At 42.8% G+C, this 20,427-nt stretch overlaps 1 protein-coding gene across 2 annotated transcripts in view; it reads right to left on the reverse strand.

Annotated features, from left to right (window-relative positions):
- The window catches only part of Rarb (retinoic acid receptor beta), a 131,265-nt gene that overhangs the window by 50,046 nt on the left and 60,792 nt on the right, over positions 1–20,427 (reverse strand). For both annotated transcript variants that reach the window (XM_051140104.1, XM_051140112.1), the window contains exon 3: positions 16,041–16,182. In XM_051140104.1, the coding sequence (XP_050996061.1) occupies positions 16,041–16,182 (142 nt within the window). The remainder of the gene's footprint in view (positions 1–16,040; positions 16,183–20,427) is intronic.

Below are 20,427 nucleotides of genomic sequence, written 5' to 3' on the forward strand. Positions count from 1 at the left end.
CTTCTGAGAGTTCAAAGTCCATAGGTTCCACAGCCAACTTTCTACTCAGTTGAAAATTGCTCCCACACATGGAAAACAAAATGGGAACCCATCTCCCCTTACATTTTACACTTGAATCTCTTCTTGGCATCATTAAACCTTGACTTGGCTGGTAACTGAAGCCACTTTGGTCTCTTCTGAGGAGCCATCCTCCTAATAGCTCCGTTTTAATATTTAAGCCATGTTGCAGAATCAAAACATGGCTAGAAGTCAGACCACGTGGTGAGATAAGTCTCTTCCCCACAAATAAAAATGAACAAGGGTTGCATATTCCCATACCATACCATTTGTGTCCTGCAAAAACCTTGAAAACAAAACTTTCTTCAGATAAAAGGCACCCTAGGATAACCAATATTTTACATCGGCAGAGGGGGAGGGGCCAGAGCTGAGTATGGTGCGGCTTCAAGAGGCGACACTCTAGCCTGGGCTCTGTGTATGGACTGATTAAGTAATGAGGGTAGCCACCCTCCAGAGAATGGCTGTCATCAGAGAAGGTGCTTATGGGTCTCCCTTCACCAGCCAGAACCCAGGGGCCACGGGAGAACTCCCGCTGATACCTTCATGGGGGCATTTGTTTTCAAACACAGGCCATCTGCCAGCTATTTTCGAGGCGCTTGCATATTTATCCAGCCAGCTCTCTGTGCTGGGGATTGTTTTGGGCACCAGGGTTTTTTATCAATGTCTATTTAGAGCAGAATGAAAAACAGCTCAAGATGCAAACAAAGCATTTCCAGGCAAGAATGTGAGCTGCCTCTTCCTTCTTACAGGGTGGGTATCTGGTCTCTTTCTTCCTTTCTCTTACTCCGAAACTGCCTGGCATCTTTCTGTGGTGTGTCCAAGTTTATTTGGTGCTGTTTCCATAGCAGAAGGATACAAAATAATAGTGCCCCTAAACGTATTATAGATTTGAAGACATGTGTGGTTTCACACACTCATGTGTGTTGACATGCAGTTTTAAAACCTGTGGGGACCTATTTAATAGCTTTTTCTGCTTTTACCCACCATGAAATAAGCACCCAGACGCTATTTCATAAGGCAGCTTCCGGAGGAACAGGAAAGACAAAATTCGGCTTATTGTATCAGTGAAGCCTACACTGAACTTACATTTTATTTGAAATCTGTGTGATTGAAATCCCCAGCTCTTGAGAAGATGAGTGGAAAGCTCCTGACTCAGAGTCTTGGCTTTGGAAGCATTCTTTCTCACTTACTCAGTTTATTTTCTGCTAAGTGCAGGACTCTGGGCTCAGACTCTGTTCCCATCCTCCAGGCTTAGAGCTGACACAGTGGCAACTGTGGGCAGGGGTTACTTTTTCACAAGAGACACCCAAATTCTCTCTGTCTCTCTGTCTCTGTCTCTGTCTCTGTCTCTGTCTCTCTCTGTCTCTCTCTCTCTCTCTCTCTCTCTCTCTCTCTCTCTCTCTCTCACACACACACACACACACACACACACACACACACACGCACACACATGCATGCATGCACAGGCCTCTGAAGTAAATCCAATGAGCCTCAGGTAGGTTTCGCTGCCCTCCTGTGTGTGTTGATGAGATCAGGAGAGACTAGAGAGGCATTAGGATGCCCTGGCATTATCAAGACTGAACACTTAAATGGCTATCACCAAGGGAATAACTGTCACTATGGGACCTGCAAGTCCAGTGTCCTTCAGCTACTGTGTGTAGAGACTATGGTTAGGGAAACACTGCAGCAGAGGAACTGAACCCCACAAGCAGACCAGATTCAGGAGAAGAAGATGCCAGAACTGTTTCACCCAAGAAGCAAAGTGTGGCTGAAAGAATCTTGGGCATTAGAAACTGGATGTAGAATCCTTTTAGAGGCACACCCTGGTGTGCGTGAGAGTGTTTCGAGAGGGGTCTGTCTAACGTGCAAGGGGGCAGCTCCACCCTCCGACGGAAGTGCCTTACTCAACCAAAAGAGGAAGCCAGCTGAAGAGCAGCATCCTCACTCCTCCCTTCTGATCTGCTCGGGTGTAAGCGGTCAGCCTCAAACTCCCACCATCCCAAGGGGAAATCATTCCTGTCACACTGGCTTCCCTGCTAAGAAGTCTGGCTGTCTTGGAATGACAGCCGGAATAAACCCTCCTCCACTGAGTTGTTTCTTGTCAGGTATTTGGTCATAGCCAAGAGAAAAGTAATACAGGCCATCATCTTCCTGTTCTTTGTTGTACCCTGGATGACCCACAGTCCCAGGCTTGTGCTTTAGATAAGGTGCCCAGTACCCTTACTCAGCGGCAAGCTGCGTTAACACCCTCCCCTGCTGCGGTCTCATGCAGCTGACTGCACATGAGCACCAAGTGTGGACAGGATGTGGCTGGGAGAAGGGAGATAATGGTGGACCACGAGTTCCTGTTGAGGGAGAGGGAAGGTACTGATTGAGCCAAGAAGGGAGGATGGTGGAAGGGATGCTGGGTCAGCCAGTACTGTCAGGTGGTAGGGTTCAACAGTACCTGAGAGACTCTGATGACCTCCCTTCATTCTGACTCAGGAAGAGATCCCTGGAGCTGGGTTCTAGAACCCTCAGATATTGTGCCATTTAACTAACTCTAGGCAAGTGAGCCTTCTGTCCCTCAGTGTGCAGGAACTAGGGAAGGCAGGCGTTTCCTTTAGAAATGAGGCTCTTGAGCCTTGTTTTTGGCACTTGAACATAACATTTGGAACTGTTCATCTACCTGGTGTCATTACAAAGAACTCCTATGAAGAGAGTCCCCTGCCTCCCTCTCGGTATGCCTCATCTAGACTGTGGTTGTAGCACCAGTCAGCTAGCCAGCAGCATGAAGCTGTCAGGCCCCCACAAATGGCAAGAAAATGGCTGTGTTTCACATCTACAGCATGCCAAGCACAGCATTAAATGCACGATCCTCACACCTGTGGTCCACAGGGCCCTGAAAGGTGGCAGGAGGGTCCTCAAAGCGGGGCAGCTCACTCCACTACTGGCTGAGGCAGGAGGACAGCAGGAGAGCTGTTTGCTCTAAACAACTCAAACCCCTTTCTGCTTTCTCCTGCTCTGGCCTGCTATGTAATTGGAAAGCCCCACTCTTCCAAGCTGAGGCTAAAACAACTGTTCCCTCTCAGGAAGGACAGGCAGCAGTGAGAAAAGTGTAGCTAGTCCGGAGGCAGAGGCAGGAAGGTGTCTGTGAGTTCAAGGCCAGCCTGGTCTACAAAGCAAGTCCAGGACAGCCAAGGCTACCCAGAGAAACTCTGTCTTTAAAACAAAAAACGGGCTGTAGTTAAGAGCTGAAGGACCTTTGGTATTTCCTCTGGTCTGAGAGTCACGTGACTCATGCCCTACTGTGTGGTGATAGGATTGGTAGAATGTGCATTTTTCCTTCCTGGACAGTTAGAAGCAGGCATTCACCTCCCAGCTTGTCAATTACTTTTAGGGCATGAATGGGGATAAATAGGGCATGGAGAAAAAACAAAAATAGCGAGGGTTAGTAATGGCTCATCTCTGCTGAGCAGCAAGTCCACAAAGGCAGTTACAAGCCGGGTGGCAATGAGGGAGGAATAAAGAAATAAACTAAAATTAGAAGACGTTACCCAGCCCGATGATGATTTTTATGCAAATTTCTGAGTAGACAGGGAGACTTACCATATGACTCTCCGTGTTATTAAGCCTGTAAGGCCCAGCAGGGGAGCCAGTGAGCACCCCAGTGAAATCTGTGGAGCAGTGAAAGTGAGGCGCCCTGGATTCAGAAGGTTTATTTTAATGAATTATTAGTACAGAGTCTGGACAGAGATGTTTGGAGAAGCTCCTGGAGGAAGCAATGACTGAGGTAAACATTCTCACCCCACCAGCCTGCCCTGGGGATGGGCGTACTGCACATGTATGTGAGACTCCGTGACTCTGGAAGGGGCTGTTTTTAAGTTCAGTGCACCTCGAATGAGGAGGTGTCAATGAGTGTTGAGGGACTGTTACACGTGAGGATTAGTCAATTGCTCTTTCTATAAATTCACACATGAAACTACCACAGAACAGGAAAAACAGTACCAACAACAAACAACCCTGTGGCATATGTGGCATAGACACTAAAGAGCAGTGTGTGTGTGTGTGTGTGTGTGTGTGTATAAAATCAAAGACGTTTTGCCCTGTACTCAAGAACATAGCCACCTAAACAGGACATAAGAAAGCCATCCAAAGAGGTAGCCATCACCAATCTGCAGCCTCTAGTTTTAAATAAGAAAAGCAAAACTGTAACAATTTGGAGATCATTTGTGAGTCTGCATTGTAGATATGAGGTATGTGGGGTCTCTGACTGAAAAGACCAGAGGATGCCTGGCCATGGGATAGAGCATCTGGGTCCACTACTGACCCCCAACTCCAGCACGTAGATATAGCCTGATTCTTCATTTCCTCATGACTTCCTGAGTTTGGTGTTGAGAGTCCTCACTTCTGTCAGTGAGCTTTTTGTGGAAGCTTGATGCAGGCAATCCCGAAACCCACATTTTCCCATCTGAGTAGCCTGAGTTGGGAAGGGCCAAGTTCTGCAAGGGGCTCGCTCCGCTCAACATTTTTTTCTCTGTTTAATGAGACAGCAGAGGCAGCAGGGGTAGGAAAGGGCAGACAGTTGTAGAAACTGTTGTCTTGTGCAGGACACAAAAGATCGGTTCTGGTGTCACCCTGGGCTGTGTGTGAACACTCTGGCTCCACTCTGGGACCTAACAGGTACGTGAGTGCTGACTGGGCAGATACCCAGAGTTCTTTTGTGTTGGGTAACTTTACAGCAAGCAAAGCCAGAGAAGAGCTAAAGGTTGTCTTTAAAAACTGGTCAAAGTACGGAGAAGAAGTGACTCATCAGTGTACACAGCCCAAAATGAGACATCTCTACCACCCCATCCAGGGCTCAGCAAATACTGAAGAAGAGGGACAGAGAGAATGTAAGCGCTGGAGGATGGGGGAGAACGCTGCGAAAAGTTGCCTGTTTTCTAGACTGGACATGGCTGTTGCCCTTAGGTACTCACGGTGCAACAGCAGCATTGGTGATTACCTATAAAAGATCGGTACAAGACTGGCCCTTCAGCACTCCAGCATACAGGGGAAAGGACTCATAAGATTGATACCCTTCCCCAAGAAGCTATAGCCCCTTAGTGGTGGTTGGGAGGCAGGAGAGGCATATTCCTCAGTGGGTATCCCCTGGTAAGCTGCCCTTATTCAACTAGATGCTCCTTCCCCTAAACTCATGCAAGCAACCCTAATTAAATGCAACAGTGTAGTGGAATACACACACACACACACACACACACACACACACACACACACACACATGAAAGCATGACAATAGGAAAAGGACTTTCTGTTGAAGAAGTTTGGTGGGTAGGAGAAGGGGATAAGATGAAAATTAGGGAAATTATACCCTGTATGTATATGAATTTCACTTGGTTGTAGCTGAGAGGCAGAGAAGTGATTTTTCCAGAGTTTATAAACAAAATGTGGGCCTTGCACAGAAATATAGTAAGTATGTGGATTGTGGTGGTGTGTGCAAAGCACTATGGGAAGAGCGAGTGTCCTGCCTCAGGTATGGAACGGACTCATGGGGTCTTCTGAGAGGACAGGACCAACCACAGGCTGGTGGAGTTCAGTGGGAGAAAAAACAAAGTCAACAGAGGCTAGCTTATATGTGGCATAGGTGACGCATGGCTGCCGCCCGTGTCTGTGGGAAAGAACACAACCTGAGGCATTGAGGTGACAGAGTAGCCACATAGCACAGAGAGTACAGGCCAGCCACTTAGAGTAGCTGACATATTGCAGCAAGGGGGTCCAGGTGGACCTTAACCAGAATCCCTTGCTGACTTTCCCTTGGTTGTCTTGTGCCATCTTGACAAAGAAAGCCAAAATAGTTTCTATATGTTATGGCCTACCTAGCTGAAAGCATTTTCTGAAAATGTAAGTTCTCAAAAGATCCAGACCTGAAAAAAATAAGGCTCTGAACTATTTACCCTGTTCATCACTTCTGCTCCTTTGTTCCTGAGGACCAGTGGCAATGACCCCTAGAAACAAGGAAGACCGGCACCTACATACTATCATTCAAAATGAAAAGTGTTCTATATGGTGGAACATTTAATCATTTTTAAAAGAAAGATGAGGGCTATAGATACTGCTCAGTGTATTCACTTGGAACTTATGCAAGCAACCTACCAGTCAGGCAGCCTTGCTCTATAGTCACGGTAAGGGCAGTATCCTGTTGAATCTGCTCCTGTGGGGGACAGGTAACTGCTTATCCACACCCAAAGCTTATTCTACTTCTCTCTACAATCATCCTTGATTCACCATTTGTCTTTCTTGGGACAGGGTCTCACACAGTGTCCCAGGCTAGCCCAGATGTCATTATATTGTAATAGCTAAGGAGTACAGGCTGCAAATTCTCACAGTGGTGCTGAGGATGATCAGGGACCCTGGTATGTGTATGCTGTTTTTCTATGTTTCTTGTTTTTGTTTAGGGCATGGCATTAGAGTCCCCATGAGCCTGTGAGAAGCTCTTTCTGCAGCTTGGAGGCTCTCTGCTTCTGTGGCTTCTTCTCGGAGTCTCCATAAATTTTTGTAGCACTTTTAGAACAGTTGTTGAAAATCGATTCTTCTTGCTGGCCATTAGCACTCTCAAATTCCATGCTCTGGCAGATGGCTGCAAAAAGGCCTCCTTCAGCCTGCAAAGCCCTCAGAATGTACAAGGCCCAGCAGCATTTGCCACGAGAAGCCGTTAGACACAACCCCAGTGTTTCAGTGGGCTATGGAGGAGTACATTTTACTAGCAAATCCCTTTACACATTTAAAATCAAATTTGATCTATCAGAATTAAATTTTCACATGGTGTTCTAGGGAATACATCTCTAATATAGAACAAGCAGTGGGCTGATTGTTTTATGAACCACTGGCAATAAAACAGAGTAGAAGAAGTAATTCAGAGTTTTAAAGGCTGCTTTTTATGGCATGTGGTACATATTTCAGTTTGAATACAGACTTTATAATCAAACTGCTTCTACTATGGTCAGTGAGATGGCGCAGGTTGTAAAGGTGCTAGCTGCCAAGCCTGCCAATGTGAGTCTGATGTCTAGTACCCACATGGTAAGGGAGAGAACTGGCCCTACTAATCCTCCTCTGACCTGCACTCATGAGCTATGCACGACAGGTCTATGTGTTTGCATAAATTGGAATTGATGGCTTATTTAAAAAGTAAAGGGAGGCAGGACATGAAGTTGGGAGGAGGAATAGAAAGTGAATATGATGAAAATACATGGTATGAAATTCTCAATATTATATATGTGTATATACTTATATACATATGCTGTATATATATATTATAAGGACCAATGTCCCTCTCAAATTATATATGGATATATACATACATATCATGTCATAACATGCATGCTAATAAATAATAAAAATGTAAAAATTCATTCATCAATATCTGTGTTACACTGAGCATAACAATTACTGTATTTTCCAGCATATAAGATGACCCCAAACTTTTCCAGTTCAAATATAGAGTTTGGAATATTCTTGCCTATAAGACTACCCCTCTTCCAATACACACTGTGAGCAGCAGACTCAGGAATGTGTCTATTTGCAGGCAGGGCACAGACAGCCAGGCACTTTATTAATTAATGGTAGACAGCCAATGCCAGCCTACAGTGTCCTTTGAAGGCGCTCTCCATACTCAAACTGAAGACATGCAGCCCTCCAAGTCGAATTGGCGGGTTCTGGTGGAGAGCTAATCCATGCTCATGTTCTCTTCCTTGAGATACAGGAAGATGTGTGCAGCTTGCTCCTCCCTGCTTCATGCTCCCTGTACACAGCAGAGAATTGGCGGCAGCACCCCCTCCCCCACTATATGCAGTGGACATATGAAGTAAGGGGAAGCATGTGCATGTGCATGTGTGTGTGTGTGTGTGTATGTATGTTTGTCCTCATGAGTACAGGTGCCTATGTAGGCAAGACCGCAGTAGCTGGAGTTCTAAGTGTTTGTCAGCCATCATAATATAGGTTCTGGGAACTGAACTTGGGTCTTCAGCAAGAGCAGCACTTTCACTGTCAACCAGTGAGCTCAGGGGGAGACTATGTAGGAAGAGAAAGGGAAACAATTAGAAGGAGAATAGCGGCAAGAGAGTGCAGTGTGTGTGTGTGTGTGTGTGTGTGTGTGTGTGTGTGTGTGTGTATGAGCAAAGTATAAAATATATTCAGAAATATGTTATTATGAAACTCATTTTGCATTAACTAGTTTATGCTAGGAGACAAAAAGCAGTTAATACAATATCTGACATGTAGAAAACACCTTGTGGGTTGGCTACCCCTGTAACATGATTCTTAGATTTATCTGGTCCTCACTAAATATGAAGAATGAAGAAGAGGAGGCATGGTGGACATGTTAACATTGACAGGCAGAAGGTCTTCAGCTTAAGACCATCTTAGCTCCATAGTGGGTTCAAGACAGGTGTAGGCTACATGAGATCCAGTCACAAAACAAAACAAAAAAGGAAAGAAAAGAAAAAAGAAAGGAAGGAATGAAGGACATTCAAAAAATAGAAAAACAGAATGAAGAAATGAAGGATGGTATGGCCTGAGCACAATGGAACTTGATATCTATAGGAGAAATTATGTCATGTATATTTTTGGCAGGTCTGGTGAAGAACCCACTGTCCCAGGCATACCAGACAAGGACTTTTCCACTAAGCCACACAAGTCACTCCTAACTTTTTGATTATATGCTAAGGGATGCATTCTTCATGCTTTTGGCCCTCTTATTTAGGTAACCTTCAGCCCTAGGCTTGAGTGGCTGGCACAGGACACATACCAGTGACGACAGACAGTCCTATATTCATAGAAGGTATATGACTTAAGTCATACCAACAGCACCACAGCCTACACTGTGATGGCATGATCATGATCCAAGCCTGTTTCTCTGACTTTATCTGTCTCACTCACTCATTTACTCATTCATTGCTTCCTCCCTCTCTCTCCTGCCTCCAGGAAGACAAGCCTGGAACTGCTGGCAGCCATCTTTGTCAGCCACAGGGAATAGCTTTCCAACTAGGAAAGTCACCTAGGAAGTAGCATACAGAATGGGAAGAAGAGAAAGAAGCAAAAGTCCTTTAAACCTGTAACTCACATGGACTGTCAGTGATAGCTGCTAATTTTCAGCTAAGTCATTTTGAATAGAGTTTGTCATTTTCATTCAAGGGGCTGTCTCCTCCTCAGCCAGGCTTCTCCCATGGCACTATTTTCTACATACCAAATCCAAGATCTCTTGGTTCATAACAGCTCTTGCAATTCACCACAGGATTATGGTGGGGTGTCTAGCTTTCTGTTTCATGCATATGAAGAACACTGCTCATATCTCAGGCACTTCATGACCCCTGGGTAGCATCTTGCCCAGAACAAATGGACAAGCTCAGTGGCTGTAACTGAAGAGGAGTATCAATATTGCAAAGCAATCATGGGAGAAGAAGAGGCATGCTTGAGCTGGAGACTTGGTTCTCCTTGCACAAGAAGGGGTTGCTGGCATGACCCATTCATCTTTCTTGGTGTTAGAGTGTTTGCATGTCAACTAGTGACACCAATCTCTAAGATCCTTTTTCAGTTCTGACATTCCACAAGCTTCTATTACTCCAGGGCTCCTCTCCGTTACCTGTGGTGTGGGATAATTGGTTACAATTCTCATATTTGTCTGCTTCCTTCTGTTTCAGCTTTTAAAATACTCTATCAGACTCTCAGTTTCTGTATTCCAAGTACTTATTTCCCCTCCAATTTCCTTCTAAGAAAAACATTTATTTTTGTACAGTTGGACATAATAATCCTATTTTCTTACCATTTCTATATTTTTAAATCTAATTAAGGTGATAAGTTCCTTAAGAATTGAAGCTGGGGTTTTCCTGTGGGTATAAACATTAATTTTTTTAATTGCCAATAAGCTGCCAATTTTGACAGGGAAGCAGGATATGGGTTTTAAGTAATACAGGCAGGAAATGGGTCTTCAGCCCACATAAAACAAATCCAAACTACTGTTTTCCCTAAGTTCATATCTTCCTTACTCATTTATAACCTTAGTCTGAGTTGAAGTTCTTTCACAAAAATGCATGTGACTGATACCAACACATTAATAGTCGGAGACTTCAACACCCCACTTTTACCAAAAGATAGGTCAACAAAACAGAAGCTAAACTGAGAAATAATGACACTAACTGATATTATGAATCAAATGGATCTAATGCATACCTACAGAATTTTTTACCCAAACACAAACATTATTCCTCACAGAACCTTCTCCAAAATTGACCATATAGTAAGTCACAAAGAAAGCCTCAACAGACACAAGAAGATTGAGATAATACCTTGCATCCTATCAGACCATGGACTAAAGCTGGACTTCAACAACAACAGAACTAACAAAAAGCCTACACACACATGGAAACTGAACAACTCTGTACTCACTGACAACTGGGTCAGGGAGGAAATAAAGAAATAAAGTGGGGACTTGCTAAAATTTAATGAAAATAAAGGTATAACATACTCAAAGTTATGGGACACATTGAAAGCAGTGCTAAGAGGAAAGTTCATAGCACTAAGTGCCTTCATAAAGAGAATGGAAACATCTCATATAGGCAACTTAATGACACATCTGGAAGCCCTAGGGAAAAAAGAAGAAGCAGAAACACCCAAGAGGAGTAGATGGCTGGAAATAATCAAACTCAGGGCTCTATATATATATATATATATATATGTCAACAAATTAGAAACAAAGAGAACAATTCAAAGAATCAACAAAACCAAGAGCTGGTTCTTTTACAAAACTAAAAGATAGACAAACCAATAGTCAAACTAACCAAAAGGCAGAGAGACACTATCCAAATCAGCAAAATCATAACTGAAAAGGAAGACATAAAAACAGGCACTGAAGAAATACAAAGAATCATTAGTTCTTTCTTCAAAAGCCTATACACCACAAAATTTGAAAATCTAAAGGAAATGGAAAATTTTCTTGATATATTCCATTTGCCAAAGTTGAATCAAGATAAGATAAACAAATTAAATAGTCCTATTTCTCCTATAGGAATAGAGGCAGTCATCAAAGTATCCCAACAAAAACAACAACCACAACAACAAAGCCCAGGGCCAGACGATTTCAGTGCAGAATTCTACCAGACCTTCAAAGAAGAACTAATACCAAAACTCTTCAAACTACTCCACAAAGTAGAAGTGGATGGAACTTTGCTAAACTCATTCTATGAGGCCATAGTCACCTTGATGCGTAACCTCACAAAGACCCAACTGCAGTATAACACTTGCAAACTGAATCCAAGAACACATCAAAGATATCATTCACCATGACCAAGTAGGTTTCATCCTAGGCATGCAAGGATGGTTCAATATATGGAAATCCATTAATGTAATCCACCATATAAACAAACTGAAAGAAAAAAATATGATCATCTCATTAGATGCCAAAAAAAGCATGTGACAAAAGCCAACACCCATTCATGTTTAAAGTCTTGGAGAGATCAGGGATACAAGGTATATACATAAACATAATAAAGGCTATATACAGCAAGCCAATAGCCAACATTAAATTAAATGAAGAGAAACTCAAGGAAATTCCACTAAACTCAGGGACTAGACAAGGCTGTTCACTATCTCCATATCTCTTCAATATAGTACTTGAAGTTCTAGCTAGAGCAATAAGACAACAAAAGAAGATCAAGGGGATCCACATGAGAAAGGAGAAAGTCAAATTATCCCTATTTGCAGATGATATGATAGTGTACATAAGTGACCCTCAAAATTCCACCAGAGAACTCCTACAGCTGATAAACACCTTCAGCAAGTGGCTGGACACAAAATCAACTCAAAAAAGTCAATAGCCCTCCTATATACAAATGACAATCTTGCTGAGAATGAAATTAGAGAAACTACAGCCTTCACGATAGCCACAAATAATATAAAGTATCTAGGTATAACTCTAACCAAGCAAGTAAAAGACTTGTATGAAAGAAACTTCAAGTCTCTGAAGAAAGAAATTGAAGATGATATCAGAAGATGGAAAGATCTCCCATGTTCGTGTATCAGGAGAATTAACATGGTAAAAATGGCCATCTTACCAAAAGCAATTTACAGATTCAATGCAATTCCTATCAAAATACCAACATAATTTTTAAAAGACCTTGAAATATAAAGTCTCAACTACATATGGAAATCCAAAAAAACCAGAATAGTTAAAACAATCCTGTATAATAAAAGATCCTCTGTAGGAATCTCCATCCCTGACCTCAAGGTGTACTATAAAGCCATAGTAATTAAAATAGCATGGTACTGGCATAGCAATAAGCTGGTTGATCAATGGAATCAAATCAAAGACCCAGAAATAAATCTATACACCTATGGTCACTTGATTTTTGACAAAGAAACCATATTTATACAATGGAAAAAGGATAGAATCTTCAACAAATGGTGCTAGTCTAACTGGATGTCTACACATAGAAAAATGCAAGTAGATCAATATTTATCACCATGCACAAAATTCAAGTCCAAATGGATTAAAGACCTCAACATAAAACCAGATCAAAATCTGCTAGAAGAAAAAGTGGGGAAGAATCTTGAACTCATTAGCACAGAAGACAGATTCCTGAATAGAATATCAACAGCCCAGGCTCTAAGGTCAATAATTAATAATAGGGACCTCATGAAACTGAAAAGTTTCTGTAAGGCAAAGGACACTATCAACAGAACAAAGTGACAGTCTACAGACTTGGAAAATATCTTCACCAACCCTACATCTGACAAATATCTGAAATATAGAACTCAAGAAATTAAACAGCACCAAACCAAATACCCAATTAAGAAATGGGGTTCAGGGCTAAACAGAGAATTCTTAACAGAGGAATATCAAATGGCTGAGAAACACTTAAAGAAATGTTCAACGTGCTTAGTCGTCAGAGAAATGCAAATCAAAATGACTCTGAGATTCCATCTTATACCCATCAGAATGGCTAAGATAAAAAAGTCAAGTGACAGCACATGCTGGCAAGGATGTGGAGAAAGGAGAAAACTCCTTCATTGCTGGTGGCAGTGCAAACTTGTACAACCACTTTGGAAATCAATCTGGTGCTTTCTCAGAAAACTGGGAATAGGGCTACCTCATGACCCAGGTATTCTACTCTTCGGCATATACCTGAAAGAGGCTTTACCATACAACAAAGACATTTGCTCAACTATGTTCATAGCAGCTTTATTCATAATAGCCAGAATCTGGAAACAACCTAGATGTCCCTCAACTGAAGAATGGATAAAGAAACTATAGTACATTTACACAATGGAATACTACTCAGCTATTTAAAAAAGGAAATCTTGAAATTTGCAGGCAGATGGATGGAACTAGAAATGATCATCCTGAGTAAGATAACCCAGACCCAGAAAGACACACATGGTATATACTCACTTATAATTGGATATTAGCCCAACATGGATGTTGTGCTGACAAGGGATAGGGACAGATGCTGGGACTTGCTATTGAACTCCAGGTGAGAGTGGTATAGAAGAATGGGAGATAGAAGGAAATAAGAAAGTCTAGGAACCCCACAAAAAGACCATCAAGACTGGTGGATATGGACCCAGGGGGTCCTGCATGAACTGTTGCATCAACCAAGGACAATGCATGCAGTAAATTTAGACCTGCTATTCAGATCTAGCCAGTGGACAGTGCATTCTCCATGGTTGTGGGGAGAGCAGAGACTGCCTCTGACATGAACTCTGGTACTCCTTATTGGACCATTTCCCCTTCATGGAGAGGCCTGGTGGCACTCAGAGGAAGGGGAAACAGGCTATCTGGTTGAGACCTGATAGACTGTGATCATATAGTGTGGGAGGAGGTCCCCTTCTGTCACAGGTCTAGGGGAGGGGAACAGGGTGAAAGAGGGAGGTGGGGGAATGAGAAGATACAAGTGAGTGGATAACAACCAGGATGTGATCTGAATAAATTATTTAAAAAATAAAAATTAAAAAAAAAGAAAATTTACTTTCCTGACATGTGTAAAGTACAGATTTAATTTTCTCATATTTAAAGGAAATTAAAATGATTGGCTTTTTTTAAAAAAAATGCATGCGACCTCCATGTCAACAGGGCCAAAACAAGAGCATCAAGTGACCTGTCAAAGTGTCACCCAGGTAAATAATACAGCATAGGTGTCAGACCAAAAACCAGAATATCAGGTGACCCTCCTGGTGTCATTTGTGTAAATAACATTGTCATTTCAGGTCAGAAGGCTTTTCCCGGCAGGGGTGAAAGGTCAGCCCTAAGATAACTGAGCATCAACTTCCCAGCTCCATGGTTCTTGCTCTCTAGTAACAGTCGCTATGGAGTTTGGAGAGCTCAGGTAGCTGGATAAGTGGCCACATGATCTGTCCTCTGCAGACTGAGCTGCACAAAGAGATGGTCCACACACAGCCCTTCTGATTGGCTGTCTGGCTTAGGTTTCTTCCTGGGGACTCTATGCTTAAAAGGACTTTGGTTCCAAAGACCATAATGGGTACATCTTGATAAACATAATTGAATAATGTGGAGGCCGAGGTCATAGGGTTGGCTGGCACTGTAGTTCAAAAGCTTGCTTTCTGTCACTTGCTTTTCCATTAGAAGGCCCAGTTTGTCATATAGATGATTTCCCATATGCCCACTTGGCTTCTTGTTCATGTGCATTGGAAAGGCGAGCAAATCTGTCCCAACGTTCTAGGGATGAGTTTTGAATTGTCTCTCTTGAGACTGTCCTAGGTACCCTCAGTGAGCTGAGCAATGTAGCTGAAATGAATAGCCAGCTGGCATAAGATTAACTGTGTTAAGCCCATTCCTGAAGAGTAGAAAGCCAAGCAATGAGGTAAAGGAAAGGTAAAGGCACAATGCTAGCAAGGGCACGCGTGTCTCTTGAGGAACAGCTACTGCAGTCCTGGGGCATTGGTAGCAGAAGAAGCCAGGCCACTAGCCACTGGGGCTCTCTTTCCTTATCTTGGGTTTCTCCTTAAGGCTACACTTCCCAGATCTAATCGCCAACAAAAGTCCTTAGTTCACAGCATAGCTCTTCTAATACACAGTAAAAGCATGGATTGCTATCTGGCTTCTTGTCCTAAGCTCTTGGAGGGCAAAGGCATCTCCAGGTTCCCTGGACAGCACCTTGCCTAGTTACTCATCTATACTGAGTCTTCAACATACCCTGAGGTGATGGAATAAAAGAAAAAGTATCAATGCCATCCACATCTCACCTGGGACACATCTCTGAGACATCTTAGGCCTGCTTCCTGAGGCATTTCCCCGGCCTACTACCCAAGCCATTCACCTGAAACATATCCCTATGATGAATGAGCCTGATGGATGCACCATTTACCATCACATTTTTCTCATGTAGGGGTATCATGGAGAAAATATAATGAAAAAAAAAAAAACCTGTATCTATAACATCTGTCTACATTAATGCATCGACAATCAACTCTGCACACACAGGTCAGATGTTTATGACCCAATAAGCAATTTTTAATCTATTTAAGTATTTTTTATTCTTGTCAGTAAGGAACGGATTAGAAAGAAAAGCCAGTTCAACTTGAGACAAATGCCAGTGTCCCTGGTGCCCAAATGTTTCTTCTAAAACAAGTATATACCATGTTTCTCATCTACAAATAAGCAATTTGTACTTCCACAAGTATTATAACTTTTCATCTCATTCATCCCACTGTCAGGATGAAGATATAGAGGAAGTGCAAAGATGCACTGACTGTCAGCTCTGGAGGCCCACTGAAATCTGCATCCACAACACCTGGGGACCTGGGTTTCACCAACTATCCTTCAGGTTTATCTCCACTGTTATTTCATTTTCATGTCATCTCTGTTTATATCAGGGCACGGCAGCATGCCATCTGAATGTCCCACGTTAACATTCGATTTGATCTCAGAAGCTGAGCAAACACATTTATAGATAAGGTTAAACAGGGGAAACACTTGTGTCTGAGATTCCACTTACACTCTTTGGACATTCCCACTTCAAAGCACTTCTGCAGCCGGCAGTACTGGCATCGGTTCCTGGTGACCTTGTTAATGACACAGTTCTTATCTCGGTGGCAAGTGTAGATCATGTTCTTTTGAATACTTCGGCGGAAAAAGCCCTGCAAGCAAGAAGATGAGGCAATAAACAGCTGGCTTCGTGAGAGACCAAAACCCACCTTGGGATGCAGCTTGGGCTCAGCCTACTGAAAAGGGATGGCTGCAAACACTGAACTTAAAGCCCCAAGCCTCAGTTCTGGAGAAATGGTTCCATGCTTAAGACCAGCTTTTGTCCCTGCAGGGGACACAGGTTCTGTGCCCAGCACTCATACCAGCAGCTCACAACTGCCTGTAGATCCAAAAGGACTCTGACACCCTCTTCTTACTTCCTTTTTTAGCCCCAAAGACCATTTTATTCAAAACTAGAGATGACTGTTAGTGTCTTACTAAGATGAAGACCAAGTTGATTTGCTTGGAAAACACCAGACAGAGCTAGAAGCCATGCCAGCTTAGCTTAACTGGTTCTTTGGCCAGTCAGATCAGCCTAGGGAACCCACCACTAAGGAAGGCATAACATTGCCAAAAACACTGTACCCATCACACAAGAGTTGGGAACTTCTGAGGAGTTTTCTGGAAGACTGATTTTGCATTTAGCTCCTTGTAGATGTTTTCTACAAGGTTGCCAAATATAGTTAGTCAAAACACCATGACTGTAACATTCATATAATCCCCGATTGTTTCATGGTTCTTCTTGCTGCATGCAACTTTTTAATTTATGTGTAACAATTTAAATGTATATACCAATAAAATAAAGTAAAATCTTTAGAAAAAAAATATAATGCCTTAATCTACAAAGTGAATGTTTAATATCCCAAACTGAAAACAAGGCAGAAAAATGGGTAACTGCTCATTAACATCAAAGCACCACGGTCCTGTTTAGCACAGCAGACATCCTTTTCTCTAGAAAGACTATAGAAGACAGCATAATATTTGAGTGAAAAAGAAAAGAGTTCGGTTTCAGCACAGAGAACTTCTGCCCGAGGGGGGGGAAAAATCCTTAGGAATATTGTTGTGTTGCCTTGTAGGGGCCACCAATGAACTCTGCACATAATTTGGCAATCATTCGTTTTTTTGTTTTTTTGTTTTTTGCATGTCTATCTACTTATTATCTATCATCTATCTATCTATCTATCTATCATCTGTCTGTCTATTATCTACATTCCTTCCTGTCATCCTTTGAGTCTGATTTAAGTCTGCCATGCTCTCAGTAGTCCAGACACATATTTTCCAAGAAAACATCAATTATGTCTCTACCTTTGGTGCTATAAGAATGCTCAGACTCTAAACAGGTTGCAAGTGTCCTAGCACCTGAGAAGTGTGTGCTTCTTTGTCAGAAAACACCATTCTCAAAACACCGCATGGCACCATTGGTTCTTAGAGGGACCAATTCAACATTAAAAAAAAAAAAAAATCCTTGGCCAAGAACATGGTGGAAGGAGATAGACTTTGTGTGTGAGAGGAACAAAGGAAGGAGGAAGACACAAGCGCCCTTTTATTTATTAAAACCCAAATACTCAGCTTAGCAAAGTTTCAGCGGCTGTGGAGCACAGAAAAACAACACTGTGATCTTCAAGGGAAATAAGAGAGAACTAAAGAACTTTATACATCACTGATTACCCGTCAGCAGGGCTCAGTAACAACGACAGAAACTAAATAGGGCAGCTCGGTTTTCAAGATCAGACCTTGGCTGGGTGTCAGCAAGTCTCTGTTTCAGGAAATCATTCTCAGCATGGCAGAACCCTCCGCTGACTAGGATCATGCTGGGAGGGATTTTGATCTCTGTGTTGGGTAAACAGAGACTGTCTGTGATTCATACGGAGTTCTGTGTCACCCACATCTTTGCCTTCCTTCACTGACGTCCTAAGTTGTGGCATAAACCTCAACCCTGCTAGAGACCTCAGCTTCTAGGACTTCACTTGGCTGAGGAGGGGGATGAGCCCCAGGCCACAGAGGCTTTAACATTTTCATATAGGATTACTTCCACTTGCTTTAACACTATTTAAGATGGAGCTTTTTTTTTTTTTTTTTTTTTAAATCTCTGGCTTGCTTGGGAAGCCTGCACCATACCCACAGTGACAGTGAGTGAGTGTTCACATGGAATCTCATGCCCCACAGATAGTAAGTCTATGCTGAAATGGGATCTAACTGAATATCAGGGGTGCAGCAGCATTTAACGAAGATTTTGTGTGTGTGTGTGTGTGTGTGTGTGTGTGTGTGTGTGTGTGTGTGTGTGTGTGTTTATTTTTGTTTTGTTTTGTTTTTGTGTTTTGGAATTCTGAGGAAACTCATGTTTCTTATCAAAATGATTCAATGTGATTTAAAGCCATGTCTGACTCAAAGTGAAAAGGCCTCATATTATTGGGCTTGGATATAAAAAATGGGCGTTAAAATCCACACGTAATAGTTCTTGAAGCAAGTAGGTGGTAGACATCTACAGAGCAAGGACCAAAAGGTTGAATACGAGAAGATGAAGAGCTGGATGTATCCGGTGAAAGGGAGGAATTTTCTTCTTCTTCCCACCCTTTATTCCTCCCTGCCCCTGTCCCCCCAATAGTTTCACCCCCTAACACTAGATAGGAGAGAAACAAAGACATAGGAAAATGCCTGAATTTAATTTCTTTTCTTTTGTTTTTTTCTTTGACCACAGCTACTAGCAAACTGCAACCAATCTCCCTATGCCACCACCAACTACTGACCTGCCTTTCTTGCGTCCCAGTATTCATATACCCTCTGAAAAGTACCCAGAATTCCAAATGTCATACAATCACAGAAACTATCTGCAGCTGGCAAAACCAGCCTCTGTTAGAGCATGAGGCAAATCATAACATTGCTGCTGCTTCGGACAGTCTGTGGCAGCCTCATATCCCCACACCTGGGATTAAAATGAAAACATATTCTTGTAATATTTCTGTGTTTTTAAAGAAACCAAAACTTCAGAATTCTCACTACAGAGGAGATGTCAGACATAGCATAGAGGGTGCCCTGCCCTGGAAATCAAGCCCCTGCCACTAGCCTTCCCACTGTCCCTGTGCCCTAAGCAACTATAGCTGAGCTCTCAGCTCCTCTATCAGGGACAGCAGGATGTACTGGCATGGTCTTCTGCAGCTGTCCAGTCCTGGGTTACAAATGTAGCTCTGTACCAGAGAGCAGAGACCAGGGATGGCCAAGAAAGAGGGAGTGTCAGAAGACTGAAGAAAGAGGAGTCTTCCACCTGAGCAGGAGTGGTAGTTTTCTATACTAGCTAGAAGTTTAAAGCACACCAAGTACTCCAGTGGCATGTATGATCATCGCGGGGTCATGACAATGCTTCTAGGAAAAGCTCCCGGGTCAATATCTATGGCTGCCTTAAAGTTGTAACCCCTTTGTGCGGCTCCAGGGCTGATGGCTGAGGCTGTAGGACTCATGTTTTTGATCCTAAGTCTCATAGTTGTAAACATACTTTCTGCAGTTATCCCAGGGAGCATCCATGAGTATTCCTCATCAACAAAGCCTTTTGTAACTGATAGACACAAGGATGTTTCCTCTCTTGGCAGCTTTGGTATTCCTTCATGTATGTGTCATTCATTCAAGGACAGTTAAACTAGTAAGCAATAGTACTGCCTGTTTTCATGGTTACATGGATAACACAAGCATTGCCAGACTGAGGCCATGGTCATAGCCTATGGAGCCCACAGACATAATGAATTTTTCCATTATGGAGTTGTAGGACCACCATCCTTTCCAGTACCCATGTCTCTCTGGCATTGGCAAAAGACAGGCAGGGAGGCTGGCTCCTGTAACTCCAGCAAACACACTGGTGTCATCACAGTGTCCACTAGAGCTTCCTGGAATGGTGACAATGGGCTGAATGAGGTGAGAGATAAAGTCAAGGAAACAACTATTCAACACCTGAAAGGATAGCACATACTACGGCTAGGGCAGAATCTGACACATAGTAGATGTTCAATAAATAGTTTGATTGAATGAATGATGACATTCAAGTCATAACCAGGGCCTGTAGGATAATTTTAAATTTTGTGGGGGAACTATGCCAAATTCTGCCGTGTTAGAAATCCCATGTTTAGCCTGCAGGCTGTGACCTTCGAGTTGCTGACCTTTGCCGGAGGAGGTCTTGTGTTCTAGGCTATCCTTGGACTATTTACCTTTGAAAGAAGTGGGAAGTACCTACTGGGAACCACCCAGAGGATCAAGGAAGTTCTTACAAGGAACTAGTCAGAGAACTAGGAAGTTCTTACAGGGAGCTATTCAGGCCATTGTATTCTTGCCTGGGGGCTAGGGAGAGTGGGATTAAAATAGATCCTATTGAC

Source organism: Acomys russatus, chromosome 3 (genome assembly GCF_903995435.1).
Source record: "Acomys russatus chromosome 3, mAcoRus1.1, whole genome shotgun sequence".
Lineage (NCBI taxonomy): Eukaryota > Metazoa > Chordata > Mammalia > Rodentia > Muridae > Acomys > Acomys russatus.